Here is a 20,237-nt window from a genome sequence, read left to right as displayed (position 1 = left end):
CTTGTCCGCCCTGGGCTGTCTGTGGTTCAGCACAGGCTGTCTGGCCGCCCTGCCCCGTGATGCTTCACCTCGTCGCCGCTCGAGGTGTTTAGATTTGGTTGTTTGTTTGGGGTTTTTTTTTTTACTGGTCCTTCCTTCAAACCCGCTTGTTCCTGCGGTTTCTCCCTCCAAGCCTAGCGGGAAGCACCGCCGTAGCTAGGACGTGCCCTCCCACCGAGCCTTGGGCAAGCTGCAGGAGCCCCTGCCTGCTCCGAGGTCACTGCCCAGCGGCTGGGAATAGCCTCTGGCTTTGCAGGAAGGGGTTAACAGTGGATTTGGATTTGGAGCTGGATAAGGCAGATGGTTACAAGCAGCTTAAAAGCTCTCGGTGCTGTGAACCGCTGGCCAACGTCGGGGCTCGTCTCTCTCTCTCTCTCCAGGCTCCAACACGTACGAGGAGGCGGCCGCCTACATCCAGTGCCAGTTCGAAGACCTGAACCGGAGGAAAGACACCAAGGAGATCTACACGCACTTCACCTGCGCCACCGACACCAAGAACGTCCAGTTCGTCTTCGACGCCGTCACGGACGTGATCATCAAAAACAACCTGAAGGAGTGTGGGCTCTACTGAGGAGGAGGAGGAGGGGGCAGGAGGTAAAGCCGAGCCGCTCGTGGCGTGGCGCTGGGGCTGGCTTTGCCTCCCGCCTCGCTGACGCTCACTTTGTGGTTTGTTGGGGTTTTTTTTTGGGTTGGTTTTTTTGTTGGTTTTTTTTTTTTTCCCCCCCTTTCCAGTTTTTGGGGCGTTGGGAGACCCAGCCTCTCCGCGGCCTCGTGGGGACGGCCGCCAGCATGAACGGGACCCGGGGGACGAAAAACAGCATGCGGAACCGTTGCATTCTTTAGCACAATCTTCTGTATTAGGGACCTTTTTTGTTTTTTTAATTGCTCGGGGAGGTTGGAGTTGGGGGCGCGAGGGAACAACTGCCGGTGGGACCAGAGCACCCCGGCGGCGTGATCTCAAGTGTGTACAGCTGTTGTGGAGCTGAGGTGCTGGATGCCAGACCTTCGATATGTAGCTTTCTCTCTTTCTTTGGTTAACAAGCCACCACTAGTCTGTTTTTAAGGTTATTTGTTTGTTGGTTTTTTTTTTTTTTCCTGTCGAGAAAACTGTAACTTTACTAAATTTTATTTCTTTATTTGCAAACAAGTCTTGTTTTAAAAATAATAATAATAAAAAAAAGGACGACGACAACAACAGAAAAAAAAATCACTTAACTATGCACGTGTGACCAGATCATGCAGAAAGTATTCCTCTTAGCAGGAACTCCTTGTTTTTAACACTTGGTAGGGTCAGGATTTCATATTTCTGCAGCTGCTTCCAGGATCCTCAGAGCTCTTGCGGCGACAGCTTCGGGTGGGCCCTTAGTCGCCCTCCTGCTCCCCTGAGGCTTCTGCCAGAAGCTTCTCCACCAGGATGCGCGACCTCTTTAGCTTGGGGTGCGGGGGGAGCCTGGATTCGGCCGATAATCCCCCTCGGGAGTCCCTCGGCGGCCGCCGGGGAGCTGCACCAGCCGGGAGGGGAACCTGCTCCCGCGCCCCCTGAGCCGGCAGCGGCGGGCGGTTCTGCCGAGGGTGCGCCTCGCTCGGCGGTGACCACGGCCTTCCCCGGGCAGAGCCCCCTCGGCTGCACCCCCAAGCCTGCCCCTCCTGGGTCTGTGTGGTGCCAAACTCCTGTTTGCCCTTGGTTTTACTGTCGCCCCCGTTCGTACCCAGCCAGTACATTCCTTCGCCGAACCCTTGCGTTGAGACTCTCTCCCAGTTTGTCACGTGTACAGTCCCACTCTGTTCTAGTTGTTGGCAGTATTAAAATGGTGAGTAAACAGTTTAGCCTTTTCTCCAGTTTATTCTGAATTTTGGAGAAGGAAGGGGCAGCGCTTCGGTGGGGAACGGGGCGGGGGATTCCGCGGCCAGAAAGGTTCCTCGTGCTGCGGCACCCGGCGCAGCCGCCTCTGCTGCCCCCCCCCCCCCCCAGCCCTCGGCTCCTGCTCGCCCAGCACCGGGATTACCGGGAGATGCCCGGTTTGCTGCTTATTATAGCGCCAGTCTCGCTGCCTCCTGTGACCCCGCTGGGAGCGAGAGGAGCACCGGGGGTGGCTGCAACCCCTTCCGCAGAGCCGGCGGGAATAGGGAATGGGATCCTGCAGGGGGGGCGCCGTAACGGGGCGGGGGGCTGACGTGCAGCACTGCTCGGAGGGGGTTTATCTGCTGGAAACTTTCCCGAGCTGCCTTGAGCTCTCCTGCCCGTTCCCTTCCAGCCTCGAGGCTTTTCCCCCAGCGCGGGAGGAGTCGCCGGTTCCACCAAGCGTGGGGGAAGAGTCACGGCGGAGAAAGGGGAGCGGGAGAAACGAGAGAGAGCGAGAGAGAGAGGCGGGTCATGCGCGATTCTTTTATTTCGGTTTTCCTACGGTCACACGAAGCTGGCGGTGTGCTCTCTGCCCTAAACGGTGAGAGGGTGCGGGACTTCTCTACAGAACCAGCGTCGGTTTATTTACAAACAGTAAAGAGCAAGTGCAGCTCTAAATAGCAGAATGAAACTCTTTGAAGTAACCATTTCCTCTTTATCCAGCCCCTTCCTGGGCTGGAAGCGGGATGGCCTCCCCCAGCCCCCAACCCACCACCTCCTGCCTGCTCCTGCCTTCGCTTCCCCACCACCAGCTCCAACCCCGGTGAGAAACTCGAGCCTTAGGGCACCAAAAAAAGAAACCCCCACCCCCAAACCCTTCATTTCTGGACGGAGGTTGGGCCCCAGGAGTGACTCCCGGGTCACCCAGCCCCCGCCTTCCCCAGAAGCTCCTTGGGTTGATTCTTTCAAGCTTTGATGAAAGGGAAGGAACGGGCTGCAGGCGGGGGGGGGGGGGGGGGGGTCTGGCCCCGGCTCCCCCAGAAGCGATGCTGCTGGCTCTCCCCGAGCTCGCCGCGGCAGGGAGCGAGGACGATGGCTTTAATGTTGAATTTTTCTGGCTGGCTCTGGTGTCAAACCGCTCCGGATCTCGCTTATAAACGTCGCCTTTCAAGCACGGCAGAGAGCGGGGGGGGGGGTTTGTTTGGGTTTCTTTTTTTTTTAAAAAAAAAAAAAAAGAGGAAATGGCCACGAAAGGGAGCGGGAAGTTCAGCCTCAGCCCTATTTCGGGCTTGGAAGGAGGTGGTTTGGTCGGGCAGGTCGTAGAAAAAGTGGGGTCCGGGTAACGTTGATGGTTTGGTTAAATCCTTTTGGCTCTGCTCAGCAGAACGGCGATGCGACATGGAAGTCCTTTCCTCTTCTAGCGCGAGGGAAGAAAGAAGAAGGGGGTGAAACGCTTCCAACCCACCCCGGGAAGGTCGGGTTTAGAGAAACCACTTTTCATCCCACGGCAAAAAAAAAAACCCAAAACTTCAATTCATCCCGTTAAATGCTCGGACCCAGGCAGCGGCAAAAATCCTGGAGCTGCTGCCTGCAACCTCGGGAGGAGGCAGGGCCTCCCTGCCCGCTGCCTGGGCACAGGGTTTCTCTTCCCCTTGGAGCTGGGAGCGGGTTCTCGCTCGAAGGCTGCCCAGGGCTCGGCTTAGAAAGCGGCTTTGTTCGCGGCACAAAGGGCTGCGCCCCCCCCCTGCCCCGCTCCTGCCTCTGCCTGCGGGGAAGCTGCCTGCCTGCCTGCCTGCTCGGGCGGGTTTCTTGCTTTTCCGTTAATGTTCAGGGATCAGGGAAGTCCTGGAGGTTCCCTGACAAATAAAGCGGTCGAAGCCGGTGGCTGGGAGCTGCGGAGAGGGGAAGGAATTCGCCCCGCCGCTCCGGCAAACGCAGGCGTCAGAATTCGGGTTAGAAACCCGGCTTAAACCTTCCTGGTGACGAGCTCCAGGGCAGGCGAAGAGGAGCGTGGTGCGGGGGTCCCCTGCAACCTCCCTGCTGCGCTGGGGTCCTTCCCACGAGGGGAGGGAACGGTTGGATCTGGCTCAGGCGCGCGATTTGGGCCGTAATCTGCCGTTTTCGTCTCCCTCCGCGTGCAAAGGTGTGAAGCAGCCTGACAGAACGAGCCCGAGCTAACCGGGCTGAGCCCACCCCGCTTGGGGAGGCTGCTGGGGAAGGGAACCGAACCCCTCCAGAGCTCCCCACGGGGCTGCTGCCCTCCCGCTGCGGCCGGTGGGACCCCGAACCCCCCAGCAGGTCCTCGCTGGTCCCAGCGCATCCCCCCCCTCCCTCCCCTGCTCTGCTCTCCAGACCGCGTTCGATGGCGCAGCCCGGGGAGACCCGCGTCCCATCTCCCTGCGGAGCGGGGTGGAGGGGCCTCTGCCGAATCCTCCCCTCCCCTTCCCCTTTTTTAGGGTAAAACCCCCGTTTCTTGGGTACCTGCCGCCCAGCTGCTCAGAAGAGGCCGCAGTCCTTGAGGTTCTCTTTGATGATGACATCCGTGACGGCGTCAAAGACGAATTTGACGTTCTGCGTGTCTGTGGCACAGGTCATGTGGCTGTAGATCTCCTTCACGTCCTTCCGCATGTTGAGGTCGAGGAACTGGGTCTTGATGTAATTCCCCGCGTCTTCAAACGTGTTGGGACCTGCGGAGGGAGGAAACGATGCTGCTGCTGCCGAGCTGCTCCCGTGGGAGATGATCCTCAGAGGACCTGGGGGTGCTTAAGGCTTGTGTTTAAGAGCTAGAGCTGACCTCTCCCTCCGGAGGAGGAAGAGGAGGAGGAGAAGGGCCGGGTGGCAACGGCACCTAGCAAAGCCATTTGAAAAAAGCGCCATTTTATCCCGTTTCAATCCTTCCAAACACCTTCCCGAGGCCACATCTGCCCCCTCCTCTGCTCCTGCCTCCGGGGACTTGATCCCAGCGTCTGTGTTGGGACCGCGCGGGTCCCCGCCGGAGGTTTGGGGGCTCTCGGGGAGGGGGGAACGAACCGACTCACCGTCGTATTCTGGGAAGCAAATGCTGAGGTGGACTTTCTTGATCTTTTCCTCGAAAAGGTCCTTCTTGTTGAGGAAGAGGATGATGGACGTGGCGGCGAAGAACTTGTGGTTGCATATACTGTTGAATAGGTGCAGGGATTCGTGCATGCGGTTCTGCAAGCAAACGGGCTCGTTGGCACCAAGCGCCGGGTTTGTAAATGATTTATCAACCCCTTTCGGCCGTCGCAGCCCTCCAAACCCCTCCCCGTCCCCGAGAGGAGAGCTTTCCCCCTGCCTGCACCGAGCGTCCCCCTTGCCCATCCAAAAATCCCCCCGTGCCGCGGTGGGAGCGACCCGGCTGAATCCAAGCGGTGCTCAGGATGGGCAGCGGCAGCTCCGGGCGGCGTGATGCTCCGCTCCCTCCTGGCATCTTCTGGGATGTTCAGAAAGGAAGGATTACGGTGGGAAAATGATCCGGGGAAACCTCGCAGGCTGCTGGAGGGTGCTCGGCCAGGGCGCCAAGCTGCCGTCCCCGCCACCCGGGCCGTGCTGCGGGGTGCTCTTGCCGGGCCGCGCTCCCCGGCTCTTACCCGCAGCTTCGGAAAAGCCCAGGGAAAAGGGAAAGCTCCGGTTTTAAACCAGACGTGCAGCTTGTGGTGTGCTGCAGGGGCATCCTCGGGAGGACGGGGCTCCATCCAGCTCTCGCTGCGCTGGGGGCAGAAGGTGGATCTCCTCCACCTCTGTACGGCAGCAGGCAGGTTCTTCGGGGGCGACAGGGGTGGTTTTGCCTTGTCCACCTTCTCATTGCAGCTTTTTGGTAGGGCTGCGGCCAGCAGGGCACGTGCAGGGCCGGCTTTGGCCAAAATTCTGCCCCATCCTGTGCGGGGGGAAGCGTTGACGGCCTCTCCTGAGGGCTTCCATGGTGAAAGATGCTCTCTCCTTCCCTCCCGTGCCTTACACACGCTGCTGCTTCGTGGCTGAGGAAGGGCTGGCTGCTCCTCCCCGGGGGTGGTGGACCCCAACCCTGGCCCAGCTCCCGGCGAAGGTGTTTGGACCCCAGAGCACCAGGGAGCACCCGTGGGACCAGCCGCAGCGGGAGATGCCAGCAAGGATGCTTTGCCCCAGCCCCCGAGGCAGGCGAGAAGGCAGCCTGCGTCTCCTCCTCTGCTCCTCTTCACCCTTATTTCTCCTGAGGAATCACCCGGGTCGGGGCTGCGATGTTCCTTCTCCACCCTCGAAGCTGCGGTGCCGGAGCATCCCTCCCCGGGCACCCGCAGCACCCCGCGCCGTCCTTCCCCCCGCGCTGCCGCTTGCCGGGAGGGGGAAACCTGCCCCTTATTGCTGCTCTTCTGCCCCCTTCGGAGGCTCCAGCGAGGCAAGAGGTGCCTCTGGGGGAGATTTTTTCCTTCATCGAGACCAGTTCGCGTCTCTCCCTCTCCTCCCGCGCCGGGGCCGCCTCCTCTGGGTTTCCTCGGGTGGTTTTGCTGCATCTAGGAGGGTTCCCCGGCGGGATGGTGGCTCTCGGGGGGGGGGAAGAGGTTGGTTTTGGGAGCTGCTTTGCCCGTGGCTGCTCGGAAGGACCGGGGTTTTCCTCGTGGGCAGCGGGGAGGGCAGACCCCCGGCCCCATCACCTGCGTTTGGCCCAGAGTAAGCGCTGACACGTTTACTGGGCGCAACTGGGTGGGAGCCAGCTCCGTCCCGCATCTCCCACCCCTTCCCTGCATCACCCGGACCATCCACGGGCACGGGGTGTTGGCCCCGCTCGGAGCACCCGGCTCCTCTCCCCCCTCAGCTGCCGAGCTATGGGTGGGCACCCCTGGGACCCCGACCCACCACTTCGTCGTCCTCCACCAGCACCATGTCGTAGGCGCTCAGCGCCCCGCAGAAGATGATGCAGGTCACCCCCTCGAAGCAGTGGATCCACTTCTTGCGCTCCGATCTCTGCCCTCCCACGTCGAACATCCTGGAGAGGGGACAAGGACGCGGGGGTGGTGGCACCTCTGGTCCTGCCACCCCCCCCCCCCCCCATGTGATGGTCCCAGCCCCGTGTCCTCAGCGATGTCAGGGATGCAGTGACCGACCATCCCTGGTCCAGGTGGGGTTGGGGGTCCCTGGAGCATCAGGTTCACCCCAAACCCCCTCCCCACCGCTGGGGCTGGGGGGGCAGATCGTGGTGGGGGCCACCCACCCACCTGAAATTCAGGTCTTTGACGGAGAACTTGGTCTCGATGATGCCCGTGGTCTTCACTCGGGACCTCAGCACGTCCTGCTCGTTGGGGAGGTAGCCGGGGGCCGTGATCCTGTCCAGCTGGTTCAGGTAACTGGGGGAGGGGACAGGAGGGGTTGTGACCCACTGCCGAGGGGCTACGCATATCCTGGCCACCCCCCCCAATGGCTTTTTGGAGCTGGTTGGGGCGCTGAGCTCTGCCAAACGCCTGGACTCCAAGGCAGCACCATCCCTGGGGGAGCTGGGGGGCTGCAGGGACGCTGCGGGGGGCACGGTGGGGAGCTGCAGCCCCTGGCACTGGTGGGATGGGGGACGGCACCGGTGGGATGGAGGATGGCACTGGTGGGATGGAGAATGGCACTGGTGGGATGGAAGATGGCACTGGTGGGGTGAGGGAGGGCACTGGTGAGATGGGGGAGGGCACTGGTGGGATGGAGGATGGCACCAGTGGGATGGAGGATGGCACTGATGGGATGGGGGAGGGCACTGGTGGGATGGAGGGTGGCACCGGTGGGATGGAGGATGGCACTGATGGGATGGAGGATGGCACCGGTGGGATGGAGGATGGCACTGATGGGATGGGGGAGGGCACTGGTGGGATGGAGGACGGCACCAGTGGGATGGAAGCGGCCCCAGGGTATCCCCAGCAGCAGGGAGCAGCTTGATCTTGCCAGGCTGGGTGGGAAATGGCAACGAGAAGCTGGGGAGGAGTCCCCAGGCGTGTCCCTGTCCCCTCCCCGCCCCGGCTGGTGGCCCCACTCACTAGGCAGCCGAGTCGTTGAGCTGGTACTCGGCGGCTCGGTCGAAGCAAGCCTGCACCCCCCCGTCCTTCCACAGCTTCTTGATGCAGTCGACCAGCTCGGGGGGCATGGTGCCCTCCTCGATGGAGTCCGCCAGGTTGAAGAGCTGCCGGCCATCGTCCTGCAAGAGGGACCCTCCGCCGTCATCCCACCCGTGGCCCCCGTCCCCTCAAAAAGCCCCCAGGGCTCCACTACGGACCTCAGATCCGGGGGGTTTCCCGGCCCCACGTCCCCTTTGGGCTGTCACAGTGGGGTTTGGGGGTTGGGGGGGGGGGGGTGGGGGGGTGGGGACAACCGCCCCGACTGACCGCGCGGGACGACTCGGCGTAGTCGATGCCCAGCGTGGACATGGCGCGGATGATGGCCAGGATGGACTGCAGGATGTTGCCGTAGATGATGGCCTTGAACTCCATGCACTCCTCGGGCGTGTAGCCATCTTGATGGATGATCCTGGGGGGGGACAAGGGGGGGGCACAGCAGCCTCAGCCCCAACCTCCGGCACCCCAGGGTGTCCCTCGATTCCCCTCCCAGCATCACCCCACGCTGGGAATCAGCAGGGTGCCACCACCAGCATGACCTGGCGGGGGGGGGGGGTGCGTGTCTGTGACTGGGGTCCCACCATCCCCTGTCCAAGAGTCGGGGTCAGCCTGGTGCCCCCCTCCCCGCCAAATCTGGGTGCCTGGGGCCATACTCACTTCATCTGCTTCACGATGGTGCTCTTGCCCGACTCTCCAGCCCCTGGAAAAGGGTGGGAGGACGCCTCAGTGCTGGCCAGGCCTGATGCCACAGTGATGGGCGCCACGCAGCGACCAGAGCCACTCTCCCCTGGCCAGACACCCCCAGCCCATCCCCCCTCAAGCGTCATCGCCCCCACGCCACCTCCTGTCACCCTGCAGCACCCAGAGCTGGACCAAACCTCAGGGACCCCCAGGGGTGGGGGGCACCCACCGGGCTGCCGCTCCCCGGGGTCCCACACCTCCCGCCCGCCGCGGGCACCGCCGGCGATGGCTTCGGTGCCGTAAGCGGCTTAGGGCAGTGCAGGAAGCTGCTTAGAATTAGGGTGCTAATCGCCTTGACCCCGGCCCCCCCACCTGGATAAGCCCCCGCTGCCAGCCCCTGCCCCGCGGGGCCCCGATACCTCCCCGTGGGGTCACTCTGTGGGGTACAGGGGGGTCCCCTGAGGGACCGTCCCCTCCCACCCTGCACCCAGCAGCGGGGTTTGGGGGTGCTGGTGGCAGGAGCTCCCCGGGGTCTCGCTGACCCCTCCCTGGGTTGTGCCGCAGCCTGGCCCGGGTGGGACACGGTGTCCTGGTCCCTTCCCCATCCCCACGCTGTCCCCTTCGTCCCTGCCACCCTCCTAGTCACCACCAAGAGCCGCCGCCAACCCCCGGCTCTTCCCAGGGACAACCCTGGGGGACATCCAGCCGGTGGGACAACCTGAGCTCGCTCGTGGCACCTCGTCAGGCTAACGAGGGCGAAGGAGCTGTGGGGAAGGGGCTCTCCTTGGGATGAAGCAAGGCAGAGCACAAAGAGCTTGGGGGCTGCCTGTCCCCGTCCCTGTCCCCTCTCTCTGGTTGCTTTTGCCCCTCTGCGCATCCCCAGCACCCAGGGTGTCCTCCCAGCACCCACGGGGTCCCCCGTGCCAGGGGGACGTCTCCCGGGGACATCCCCTCCGCTCTTACCAAGCAAGAGCAACTTGACCGTCTTGGCCTCCTTATCCGCGTCCTCCTGGAGCTTCTTCTCCAGCTCCTTGGACCTCTTGGCCATCTCCTTGTCCTCCGCGCTGGCCCCGCTCCCCATGGCCTCGTCTTCCTCCTCCTCCTCTAACGCCTCAAGCTCCTCTAGGTCCCCAGGCTCTTCCAGCTCTCCGTGGGGGACAGCGCACGCACCCCAAGGGCGGGCGGTGGGCGATGGGCGGAAGAAAGAGGAGCCCCGAAAGGCTGAGCTGGGCACCCGCCTCCCCGACGCCGGGGTGGCCCCGCAGCAGGTAGAGCTCGGTGGGTCCTCGCGGGCCGACTGCCCCCCGCTCTCTCGCTTAATTCCCCATGGATAACCTGATTTTTTTGGACCGTGGGATTTGGGGACTTTTTATCTCGCCATGTGACCCAGGAAATCCAATTAGCCCAAGATGGCAAAGATTAGGGCTCAAGGGGAAAAAAAAAAAGACGGAGCATCTCGGGGAGGTGGGCACGGGGCTTTATATAAGGGGGCAGGCGGCGTGACACCCCCTGCCCACGGGGGATGGGGACGCCCCGTGTCCCCCAGGATGGCTTAGGGGGTGGGGTACATGGGTTTGGGGCTCCCCCTGTGTCCGTGGGCTGCGTCCTTGCCCCGCGCTGGGGATGGCATTGGGGATGGGGTCGGCCTCCCCGCTAGTGTCCCCCCCCACCCTGGGAGCAGCGGGGTCCCTGGGTGCTGCGGGGGGGGTGGTGGCAGGAGGATGGTGGCCCTGGGGGATTCCTCCTGCTGGGGGGGAGGGGGTGGGAAAGGGAGCTAGTTACCCCGGGTGGGTACCGAGCCCCCCTAATCCTGCCCTGCTGGGTGCCGCCCCTTCACCCTCCTGCTGCCTAAGCTCTTTAATGGGATCGTGCGCTCAGCCCTCCTCCTCCTCCTCCCCCCCCCCCCCGGGCTCAGCACCCCTCTCCCCAGCCCATCCCCCATCCCCCAGGCCAGCAGGACCACAGGGTCCCTCCATCCCCCTCCGAGGGCGGGGGGGGCGGGGGGGGGGGGGGGGAGGGGGGCAGGTGGGTGTCCCCACCCTGTCCTGCAGGGGCTGGTTTTGGGTGCGGGGGGTGGCAGCGCAGCGGGGACCCCCCCGCGTTGAGGTGTCGGCTCGCCCCCCTCCCCCCGCCAAAGGGGCTGCGGGTCCCCGGTGTTTGGGTTGAAAGTCCCCTAAATCCCTGCACCCCGCGGGGTCACTGGGGTCCTTCTGTCCCCTTACTGGTGTCCCCATACCCCACCTGGCCTGTGTCGTGTCCCGTCCCCCCCCCCCCCCCCCGCCATCCCTGCCAGCCGCGGTGGCATGGGGACAGTCTGTCCCCGCTGTCCCCGCGGACACAAAGCCCCTTCTGAGCCTCTAATGAACTTGGCGCTAATGAAGGGGGTCCAATTAAAATACCAACACCCCACCACCACCACCACACCCGGTGTCACCATGGGGGTGGGGGGGGGGGGACACGCGACACGGACGGTGCTGGGGAGGGGACACTGATTTCGCCCCTAGCCCAGAGCTCAGGCTGGGGGTCCCCACTCTGTGTGTGTGTCCCCCCCCCGATGGCTGTTGTGCCCCCCCCCCCAGCCTGTCGCAGAGGTGGCCCTGCTGGGTGGCGTCACCTCGCTGTCCCCTTTCGCCCTCCGTGGGACAGCGGGATGGGGTAGGGGACACGGCGGGGGGGGGGACGGGGGGGGGGGGGACGGGACACGACGGGGACGGGCCCTGGTGGGTGGCATTCCGGCAGCGGCTAAAAATACCCCCCCCCGGCTCCCGTGCGGGATTAGGGGACGCGGCCGGGTGCTCGGTGGGGACACGGTCCGGCACCCCCCCCCCCAAACGCCTCCCCGACCCCCGCCCAAACGCGACCCCCGCCCACGAGGCCGGTACCGGGAGCCACCGGCGCAGGTAGGGACATGCGGGGGGGCGGGGTGGGGGGGGTGCGGGGGGGACACGATGGGCCTGACCCCCACAACACCCCCCCCCCCCCCAGCTGGGTGCTGCTTCTGGGGTGGGGGGTCCCTGTATGATGGTGCCCCCAGCTTGGCTGGGGGGTAAGGGGGGGTTTGGGGGGGGGGGGTCATGCCCTGTGCTGTGACCCCACGGGGACATCCCCTGGGGGTGCTGGGGACACCCGCGCCCCCCCCCCTCCCCCATGCAGGGGGTGGGGGGGGGGGGGGGGCAGTGACGGAGTGTGAGTCGCCTCTTTTGGGGTGCGGTGCCCCATCTGAAGGGGGGGTGCTCGTCTCGGAGGAGGCGATGCCCCATTTTGGGGAGGAGGTCGGTCTTTTGGGGGGGGGGCGGTCGGTCTTTTTTGAGGGGGAGTACAATGTCTAATGAGGGGGTGTGTGTGATGGTTTATGTCGGGGGGCGCAGTGCCCAGCCGGGGGGGGGGGGTACGGAGCTGCTGCTGGGGGGGGAGGGGTTGCGGTACCCCCACTCTGACGGGGGTGAAGCCTGTCACTCTGCGGGGGGGAGGGGGGTGTGACACCCTGCCTTGGGGGTGGCAATGCTTATCGTGGGGCTGGGGGGGGGGGGGGCACAACGCCCATCTCAAGGTGCTGCTGTTGGAGGTGCCGTTGCCATTTTGGGGGGGGGGGTTGTGTGTCCAACACCATCTCGGGGAGGGGGGTGTGATACCATGGGTGGGGGTTAGGGGGAGGCCTGGCTGTCCCCAGGCTGGGGGCTCACCACCCATCGCAGGGTGAAACCCGCCCCCCAAGCGCAGCGCTGCAGCGGGGCCGGTTGCACCACCAGCCTTCCTCCTCCTCCTCCTCCTCCTCCTCCTCCTCCTCGCCCACATCCTCCTCCCGCCCCATCCTCTTCCTCGGCCCGGCTTCCGGCTGCCTTCGCCGGGGACTTTGGTCCAACCCCGGGTTTCCTGCATCAATCATCAACCAGGGGAGGGAGCGGCCGCCATCGCTCGGCCCTGCCGTCCCAGCCCCCCGCCGGGGCCCCCCCAGGCCACCCCCCACCCCCCCCCTCAACACCTCCCCCTCTCACCGCCACCACCCCCCCCCCCCCCCCCCTCGTCACCACCATCGCCACCGTCGCCCCAGGAGCCGCCATGTCCTCGGCCGCCCCGGCCAAGTGCCCCTTCAAGAAGCGGGGCAGCCTGCAGGCCCCCAGCCCCGCAGGTGAGACCCCCCCCCACCTCACCCCCTGCCCCCTCTCCGCCGCCACGGCCGGCGCTGACACCCCGCCCCCCCCCCCCCCCCCCCCCCCCCAAACCCCCAACCCCCCCGGCGAGGTCCCCCGAGGAGGAGGCTGGGTTGGTGCTGGGGGGTGGCGTGGGGTTGGGGGGGGGGGGGGGGGGGCATCATCGTGGTGTCTGGGCTGCTCAGCGGGTGCCCCCACCCCTGCCTGGGGGGCTGAGGGGTGCCAGTGGTGTTGGGGTGTCCTGAGGGGGGGGGGGTGTCCCCCCACCGCGGCAGCGTGGGGCTGGGGGGGGGGGGGGGGGGCTCTGCGGCGGAGCGGTGGCGCAGCGAGGGGGGGGGGTGCGGGGAGGAGGAGGAGGAGGAAGGGCTGGGGTTGGGGTTGGGGTTGGGGGGTGGAGGGGTTGGGGGGGGGGGGTGATCCTGAGGGTGGTCTCGACTGGCGCCTGGCTGGGGTCGTGCGGCAGTGGGGGCTCGGGGGGGGGGGGGGGTCTGGGGGCTCGGGGTGGCGGTGGCAGGGGGTGGCGGTGGTGGCACAGGGTGGCGGTGGCAGGGGGTGGCCGAGGTGGCACCTGGCGGTTGGCACCCGGCTGGCGCTGCTGCTGGGGGGGGGGGGGGGCTCGGGGTGCTGGCGGGGCTGCTGTGGGCCGTGGGTGACACACAGGGTGACAGGTGTGTGCCGGGGGGGTGACACAGGGGGATGGGCATGTGTGCCCCTGGGTGTCGCCGTGCCCTGGGTGACTCACGTCGCGGGTGACACCGGTGCCATCCCTGCCCTGGGTGACAACGAGCACTGTTGGGGTGTCACCGGCTGTCACCGCTGCCCGGCGAGGGGGGGCACCCACCGGTACCTGCGCGGTGGGGAAACTGAGGCAGGGGAGGGGGCGGCTCTGGCTGACACGCTCTTGCACACACGTGTGCACGGGGGGGGTGCCGGGCAGTGAAGCACCCCCTTGCCCGGTGGGTCGTGCCTTAGTTTCCCCAGCCCAGACCTCAGCAATGGGCAGGGTGGGGGGCTGCTCCGCCCCACCCCCCATTTCAGTTTGGGTGATGCGAGGAGGATGTGCTACGAGGGCAAATTGGGGGGGGGGGGGGGGCAGGCTACCTGGGTTCCCCCCCCCAAGCTGTGCTGGACTGGGTGGGGGGGGGCTCTTACTGGTGACCCCAGTTTAACTAGTGGGGCCTGATTTCCAGTGCCTGCCCCCCCAGCCGGGTTTATGGTGGGGGTTTAGCACTGAGGGGGGGCTGTGCAGGGGGTGCAGAGGAGGGGGCTGACACCCCCCCTGTCAGCAGGGGAGGGTGTGGGGGACCCCCTGCCTGGTCCCCAGCACAGGTAGAAGCCGGGGGTGCTCCGAGGGGGTGTTGGGGCGATGGGGTTTGTTTGCTTCGGGGGGCGGGGGGGGCCTTGCCTCCCCTCCCTCCCAGTTTGGGGGTGCCCCCCCTCCCGTGGTGGCGCCTTTTACTCTGGATTGGGGGAGGCAGCACTGGCCTTGGGGAGGGAGGGGGGGTGGACAGAGGGATGGGGGGGATGGACCAGAGAAAGGGGGGGGGGGTGATGGGGGGGACCCCAACGTCCTGCCCCCCCCCCCCCCAGCTGATGCGGTACTGGTGTCTGCAGACCTGCGGAGCGGGCTGGGGTCCCGGCCCCTGCAGTCGGCGCGTTCCCTCCCCGGGACCCCCCATTGCCTGAAGCATTTCCCCGTCGACCTGCGCACCTCCATGGACGGCAAATACAAGGAGATCGCGGAGGTGAGTCCCGTGCACCGAGTTCGCCAGGTCTCAGGGATGTGTGTGTGTGTGTGTGTGTGTGTCTCGGGGGTGTCTCACCTCCCTCCTTCCCCCTCCCCATCCTCTCCCACCTTCCTCCCCCCCCCCACTCCCTTCCCTAACCTTTCCAGCTTGGTTTGGGGGAGGGACGCCCTCGTGGCCGCCTGTGGGCTGAGACCGGGCACAGCTCATGACAGGGGTGGTCCGGGCAGGAGCTGTTCTGCCGCTCGCTGGCCGAGAACGAGATGCGGACGGCGCCCTACGAGTTCCCGGAGGAGAGCCCCATCGAGCAGCTCGAGGAGCGACGGCAGCGCCTCGAACGCCAGATCAGCCAGGACGTCAAGTAAGCCGGGACCGTCATCATCATCATCATCATCATCGTGTGTGTGTCCCCAACGTGGGACGGGGGGGGGGGGAGGTCCCCGCATGGGGACAGGCCACCACCACCCACCCTGGGGGGGGGGGGGGGGGCTGTCGGTCCTCTGTGCCAGCTCTGTGTCCTCTCTCTCCCGTGGGTGTCGCGCTTGGTGTCCCCCTTTTTGAATTTTTTTTTTTTTTTTTTCCCCTGGGTTTTGTGTGTTTTTTGTTGTTTTCGGCATTAACGGGGTGTTTTCTCTCCCCGGCCCCTCTCTCCCCCTCCTTGTCCCTGCTGTCCCCCCCCTGCCCCACCGCTGCCTGCTTGTCCCCAGACTCGAGCCCGACATTTTGCTCAGAGCCAAACAGGACTTCTTGAAAATTGACAGTGCCACGGACTTACAGTGAGTGTCCGGCTCGGTGCCACCAGCCGGGGACACGGGGGGGATTATTGGGGACCCCCCCCCCAGCTCCGTTCTGACCCGGCCTCCCCCTCCCCACTGCTCCCCCAAACATGGAGCTGAAAGGTCCCCGCTGGACTGCTCTCGCTGGCACTGAAGGGGTTAACGCACCCAGTGGGAGAGTTTAGGGATGGGGGGGTTGGGGTGAGCTGGGGGGGGGGTGTCACAGCCCCACTGGTGGCAGAGGACCCTGTCCTGGCCCTGTCACCCCCCTGGATGGACAGGGGTCCGATGCTGCGTGTCCTCCTCCCTCCTGTCTCCGCTTGGGAGTTGTCTCTGTCACGAGTTATTTCGTTCTCTGTCCCCCCCCCCCCCACTTTTCGTTGTGCTCATGTGGGGCTGGGGGATGCGTCTGGCGGGGGGGGGGGCAACGCTGCCACGGGGACATGGGTGGCACCCAAGTGCCCAAACCTGGTGGTGGCATCCCTGGGGACCACGTCACCCTCTTGCCACCCTGGGTCTGGACAAAGTCCCTGGGGCGGGGACAGACCGTGTCACCTTCTCACCACCACCTGTACCCGCAGGCTCTTCAAGGAGCAGAGCGAGGACCTGGTGGACCACGTCCCCAAGGAGCGGGAGGCGCTGCTGGAGCGGGAGTTCCAGCGGGTCACCATCTCCGGGGAGGAGAAGTGTGGGGTGAGCCTCCCCCCTGCACCCCACTCCCTCCCCCCTGCACCCCACTCCCTCCCCGCGCCCCCCCCCGGGGCCAGGCGAGGCTCTTCAGGGTGTCAACCGCCGCTTTGGGCTTGTGGTTTTTTTGGATGTCCCCCTCCCCAGGTACCGTTCACGGACCTTCTGGATGCGGCCAAGAGCGTGGTGAAGGCGTTGTTCCTGCGGGAGAAGTACATGGGGCTGTCGCTGCAGAGCTTCTGCAAAACCACCGCCCGGTACCTGCAGGAGCTCTCCGAGAAACCCCTGGAGACCCGCGGCTACGAGGAGGTGCCCGAGACCCCCGTGGCTGCCGGTGAGCACAGAGTGGGGTGGTCTTCATGCTGGGGAAGCAGGTTTGGAGGAGCCACCCGACGATGCAAGTCTCATTGGGGGTCTCCTGGCCGCAGACGCCCCCGTGCACCCCCCGTTTGCGGAGCAGCACCCCTACGAGACGTGGGACCCCCAGACGATGCCGGCTGACCTGGGCTTCGGGTTGAAGATGGTGGACGGCGTGGTGCACGTCTACACCAAGCAGGACCTCACCGACAAGTGAGTCGGGAGGCACGGGGACGGCCGCTCGCCGGTGTGGTGGGGTTGCTGGGGGGGCTGCGGTGGGTGGCGTGGGGCACGGAGGGAGCCTGCTGGGCCATGTCCCCGCGAGTGACCCGCCTCTGTCCCCACCTCAGGAGCACGGAGCTGGACCTGCCGTACCCCGACCTGCAGGAGTTCATTGCCGACATGAATTTCCTCATGGCTTTGATCATCAACGGGCCCATGTAAGGAGAAGGGTCCCACCGTGGGGGGTGTCTTGGGGGGGAGAGGACCTTGGGGACAGCACCAGAGGACGTGGCGGTGGCTATGACACGTGGTACTGGTGCAGCTCCCGTGAGTCTATCCTGGCTCTTGGTCGTGGTGCACAGGGACGGGGAGGGGGTCTAAGACTCCAGAGCCTCATCCTGGTGGGCACCGGCCTTTTGGGGCTGGATGTACTCCCTCCTCTTCCCCAAACTGACGCCCCCTTCCCCACCTCGGGCAGCAAATCCTTCTGCTACCGCCGGCTGCAGTACCTGAGCTCCAAGTTCCAGATGCACGTGCTGCTCAACGAGATGAAGGAGCTGGCGGCCCAGAAGAAGGTGCCCCACCGCGACTTCTACAATATCCGCAAGGTACACACCGGCTCGTGGTGGGGGTCCTGCCTTGACCGGGGAGCCCTTGGAGGCTCTCGGGGCTTGAGCATCGCCTCTGACCGTGCAGGTGGACACCCACATCCACGCCTCGTCCTGCATGAACCAGAAGCATCTCCTGCGCTTCATCAAGCGGGCCATGAAGAAGCACCTGGATGAAATTGTCCACGTGGAGAAGGGCAAGGAGCAGACGCTCAAGGAGGTCTTCGAGACGATGAACCTCACCGCCTACGACCTGAGCGTGGACACGCTGGATGTCCACGCGGTACGGGGGACACCCCAACATCCTGGAGATGAGCAGGGCCGCCCCCAGGCCATCTCTGGCCAGGGTGGGGGGATCTTCTCCAGGGGTTGCCCCAGGGTGGGGGATGCTGGGGGCTCTGGAGAGGGATGTTGGGGTGGTTCTAGGGTGACCGAGAGGTCTCGGCTCACGTCTGCGTCCCCCTGCCAGGACCGCAACACCTTCCACCGCTTCGACAAGTTCAACGCCAAGTACAACCCCATCGGCGAGTCCATCCTGCGGGAGATCTTCATCAAGACGGACAACCGCGTCTCGGGGAAGTACTTTGCCCACATCATCAAAGTGAGCGGCCCTGACGGGTGACCCTCCGCACCTCCCTCCCTCCCATGCCTGTTGGTGGCCAATGCCACCCACGACCCCCTTCCCGGTGGCCAAGGGGTGACGCTTGCCCCTCCCCGGCAGGAGGTGATGTCCGACCTGGAGGAGAGCAAGTACCAGAACGCCGAGCTGCGGCTCTCCATCTACGGCCGCTCCCGGGACGAGTGGGACAAGCTGGCCCGCTGGGCCGTCAACCACCGCGTCCACTCCAACAACGTCCGCTGGCTCGTGCAGGTGCCCCGGCTCTTGTGAGTGCTGGGGGGGGGGCGGGGGGCAGATACCCTCAACCAGGGGCCACGTTCCTGGGTGGGGAGCCCAAGGACACCCCACTGATGGCTGGGGTGGGGTGGGATGGGGCAGCCGGCTCTAAGCGGGGTCCGTCCGCCTGCAGCGACGTCTACCGGACGAAGAAGCAGTTGGCCAACTTCCAGGAGATGCTGGAGAACATCTTCCTGCCCCTCTACGAGGCCACCATCCACCCTGCCCAACACCCGGAGCTGCACCTCTTCCTGGAGCACGTGAGCACCATGTCCCGTTCCCAGAGGGGGAGACGAGGGGACACACACACACACCCCCCGGTGACACCCGCAACGCCCAGCTTGGACCCAGCTTGAGGGCTGGGGCAGGTCTGCTGGAGGGGTGACCGTCCCACCCTGGGGTTGTCTCTCCCGCAGGTGGACGGCTTCGACAGCGTGGATGATGAATCCAAACCAGAGCATCACATCTTCAACCTGGACAGCCCCTTGCCGGGCAACTGGGTGGAGGAGGACAACCCCCCCTACTCCTACTACCTGTACTACATGTACGCCAACATGACGGTGCTCAACCACCTCCGACGGTAAGGACACCTCGGGGTCCCCAGCACCTGGAGGGGTCTTGAGGGGGGGGGTGTCCAGATGATGATGGTCAGCCCCACGTTGCAGGAAGAGGGGCTTCCACACCTTCGTGCTGCGCCCGCACTGCGGCGAGGCCGGCCCCATCCATCACCTCGTCTCGGGCTTCATGGTCTCGGAGAACATCTCCCACGGCTTGCTGCTGCGCAAGGTGAGCGGGGCTGGGGGTGCCCATGGGGGACGGGGGTGTGGCTGGGACCCCCTCCTCACCCTGCTCTGTGTGTGTGTCCCCCCCGCCGCCCCCAGGCCCCCGTCCTGCAGTACCTCTACTACCTGGCCCAGATCGGCATCGCCATGTCCCCGCTGAGCAACAACAGCCTCTTCCTCAGCTACCACCGCAACCCCCTGCCCGAGTACCTCTCGCGGGGGCTCATGGTCTCCCTCTCCACCGATGACCCCCTCCAGTTCCACTTCACCAAGGTGAGCGGTTAGGGGGCGATGGCCAGTGACCCCCTGCCTCCCCAAAATGGCTACGGGGTGGCCAAGCTACGGTGATGGGACAGGGCTGGTGGTGGCCAGGAGCAAGGCAATGCCAACGGGCTCTGGAGGGTGCTGGTGGTCCAGAGAGGGTGGGAGAAGCTGGGCACCTCCATCCTCTCTGGGGCTGGCCCCTGGACCACTGACTCCCCTGAAAATGGCTACGTGGTGGCCACCAGCCAAGCCACAGTGCTGGGACAAGGCTGGTGGTGGCCAGGAGCAAGGCAATGCCAATGGGCTCTGGAGGGTGCTGGTGGTCCAGAGAGGGTGGGAGAAGCTGGGCACCCCTGTCCTCTCTGGGGAGTGGCCCCTGGGTGGGTGCTGAGGCCGTGTCCCCCCACCCCAGGAGCCGCTGATGGAGGAGTACAGCATCGCCACCCAGGTCTGGAAGCTGAGCTCCTGCGACATGTGCGAGCTGGCCCGCAACAGCGTCCTGATGAGCGGCTTCTCCCACAAGGTGCCGCGGCCGCGGGACCCCCGAGCGCCCGGCGGCGGGTTGCTGGCAGCCCCCCCCCGAGGTGCCTGGCAGCTGTGGGAGCTTCTCCTGGCTGTTGTCCCCAGGTGAAGAGCTACTGGCTGGGTCCTCACTACCTGAAGGAGGGTCCGGAGGGCAACGACATCCGTCGCACCAACGTCCCCGACATCCGCGTGAGCTACCGCTTCGAGACGCTGTGCCAGGAGCTGACCCTCATCACGCAGGCGGTGCAGAGCGAGGAGCTGGAGACCATCCAGGAGGAGGACACTCTCACCATCACCGCTCTGGGCACCCACTGACACCCCCCCCCCCCACACCCTTTGTCTCCCGCGGGGACCCCTCTGGCACCCCTCATCCCTCCAGGGCTTCGCCGCCGTCCCCCTCCTGCTACCTCCTGCCCTGGGAAAGGGACGCTCCCCGCTGCTGCTCCCCCGCCGGTGCCACCGTGGGGGGTCGGGGTTTGCTGGGTCCTCTCCATTTCTTGGGTTTTTTAAAAATTTTATTTTAGTGTTTTTCTTTTGTTTTAAACTGGTGTCTCCTCGCTGGGTTGGTCCCTGCTGGGC

General features: G+C 65.3%; 3 protein-coding genes across 3 annotated transcripts in view; 2 read left to right on the top strand and 1 right to left on the bottom strand.

The window, feature by feature from the left end:
• The window catches only part of GNAI3 (G protein subunit alpha i3), a 30,076-nt gene extending 29,455 nt beyond the window's left edge, over positions 1–621 (top strand). Inside the window, exon 8 of the mRNA XM_086476605.1 lies at positions 420–621. Within this exon, the coding sequence (XP_086332731.1) occupies positions 420–610 (191 nt within the window). The 3' untranslated portion in view covers positions 611–621. The remainder of the gene's footprint in view (positions 1–419) is intronic.
• A 3,757-nt stretch (positions 622–4,378) lies between these two features.
• Positions 4,379–12,476, bottom strand: GNAT2 (G protein subunit alpha transducin 2). Its single transcript, XM_086476534.1, has 10 exons — positions 12,368–12,476; positions 9,905–9,920; positions 9,610–9,792; positions 8,623–8,665; positions 8,236–8,377; positions 7,891–8,048; positions 7,093–7,221; positions 6,734–6,863; positions 4,921–5,074; positions 4,379–4,569 (listed from the first exon to the last, which is right to left on the bottom strand). The coding sequence occupies exons 1-10, from the start codon at positions 12,455–12,457 to the stop codon at positions 4,379–4,381; spliced, it is 1,236 nt and encodes a 411-aa protein (XP_086332660.1). The 5' UTR covers positions 12,458–12,476.
• Positions 12,477–12,705: 229 nt separating this feature from the next.
• AMPD2 (adenosine monophosphate deaminase 2) lies at positions 12,706–19,973 on the top strand. The gene is made up of 18 exons (XM_086476425.1): positions 12,706–12,775; positions 14,412–14,542; positions 14,773–14,903; positions 15,250–15,318; positions 15,900–16,011; positions 16,153–16,339; positions 16,434–16,575; positions 16,713–16,802; positions 17,063–17,192; positions 17,281–17,475; positions 17,662–17,793; positions 17,914–18,077; positions 18,221–18,347; positions 18,504–18,667; positions 18,753–18,873; positions 18,969–19,142; positions 19,546–19,656; positions 19,761–19,973. The coding sequence occupies exons 1-18, from the start codon at positions 12,706–12,708 to the stop codon at positions 19,971–19,973; spliced, it is 2,463 nt and encodes an 820-aa protein (XP_086332551.1).
• Positions 19,974–20,237: the final 264 nt, after the last annotated feature.

The sequence above is a fragment of the Leptosomus discolor genome, chromosome 21 (genome assembly GCF_034619465.1).
Source record: "Leptosomus discolor isolate bLepDis1 chromosome 21, bLepDis1.hap2, whole genome shotgun sequence".
Lineage (NCBI taxonomy): Eukaryota > Metazoa > Chordata > Aves > Leptosomiformes > Leptosomidae > Leptosomus > Leptosomus discolor.
The sequence above is the reverse complement of the archived record's forward strand: the minus strand, read 5'-3'. Positions and strand labels throughout refer to the sequence as shown.

Bases quoted from the DNA above. Each gene is read 5' to 3' on its own strand.
- GNAT2 (XM_086476534.1), bottom strand. From the start codon at position 12,457: ATGGGGCGGGAGGAGGATGTGGGCGAGGAGGAGGAGGAGGAGGAGGAG. The intron at 8,049-8,235 runs GTCAGTCGGGGC...TCCCTCTTGCAG, and splicing joins ACGCCGAGTCGTCCCGCGCG to GACGATGGCCGGCAGCTCTT. The intron at 6,864-7,092 runs GTGGGTGGGTGG...TCCCCTCTCCAG, and splicing joins GTCAAAGACCTGAATTTCAG to GATGTTCGACGTGGGAGGGC.
- AMPD2 (XM_086476425.1), top strand. From the start codon at position 12,706: ATGTCCTCGGCCGCCCCGGCCAAGTGCCCCTTCAAGAAGCGGGGCAGC. The intron at 16,576-16,712 runs GTGAGTCGGGAG...TCCCCACCTCAG, and splicing joins AAGCAGGACCTCACCGACAA to GAGCACGGAGCTGGACCTGC. The intron at 17,476-17,661 runs GTACGGGGGACA...TCCCCCTGCCAG, and splicing joins ACACGCTGGATGTCCACGCG to GACCGCAACACCTTCCACCG.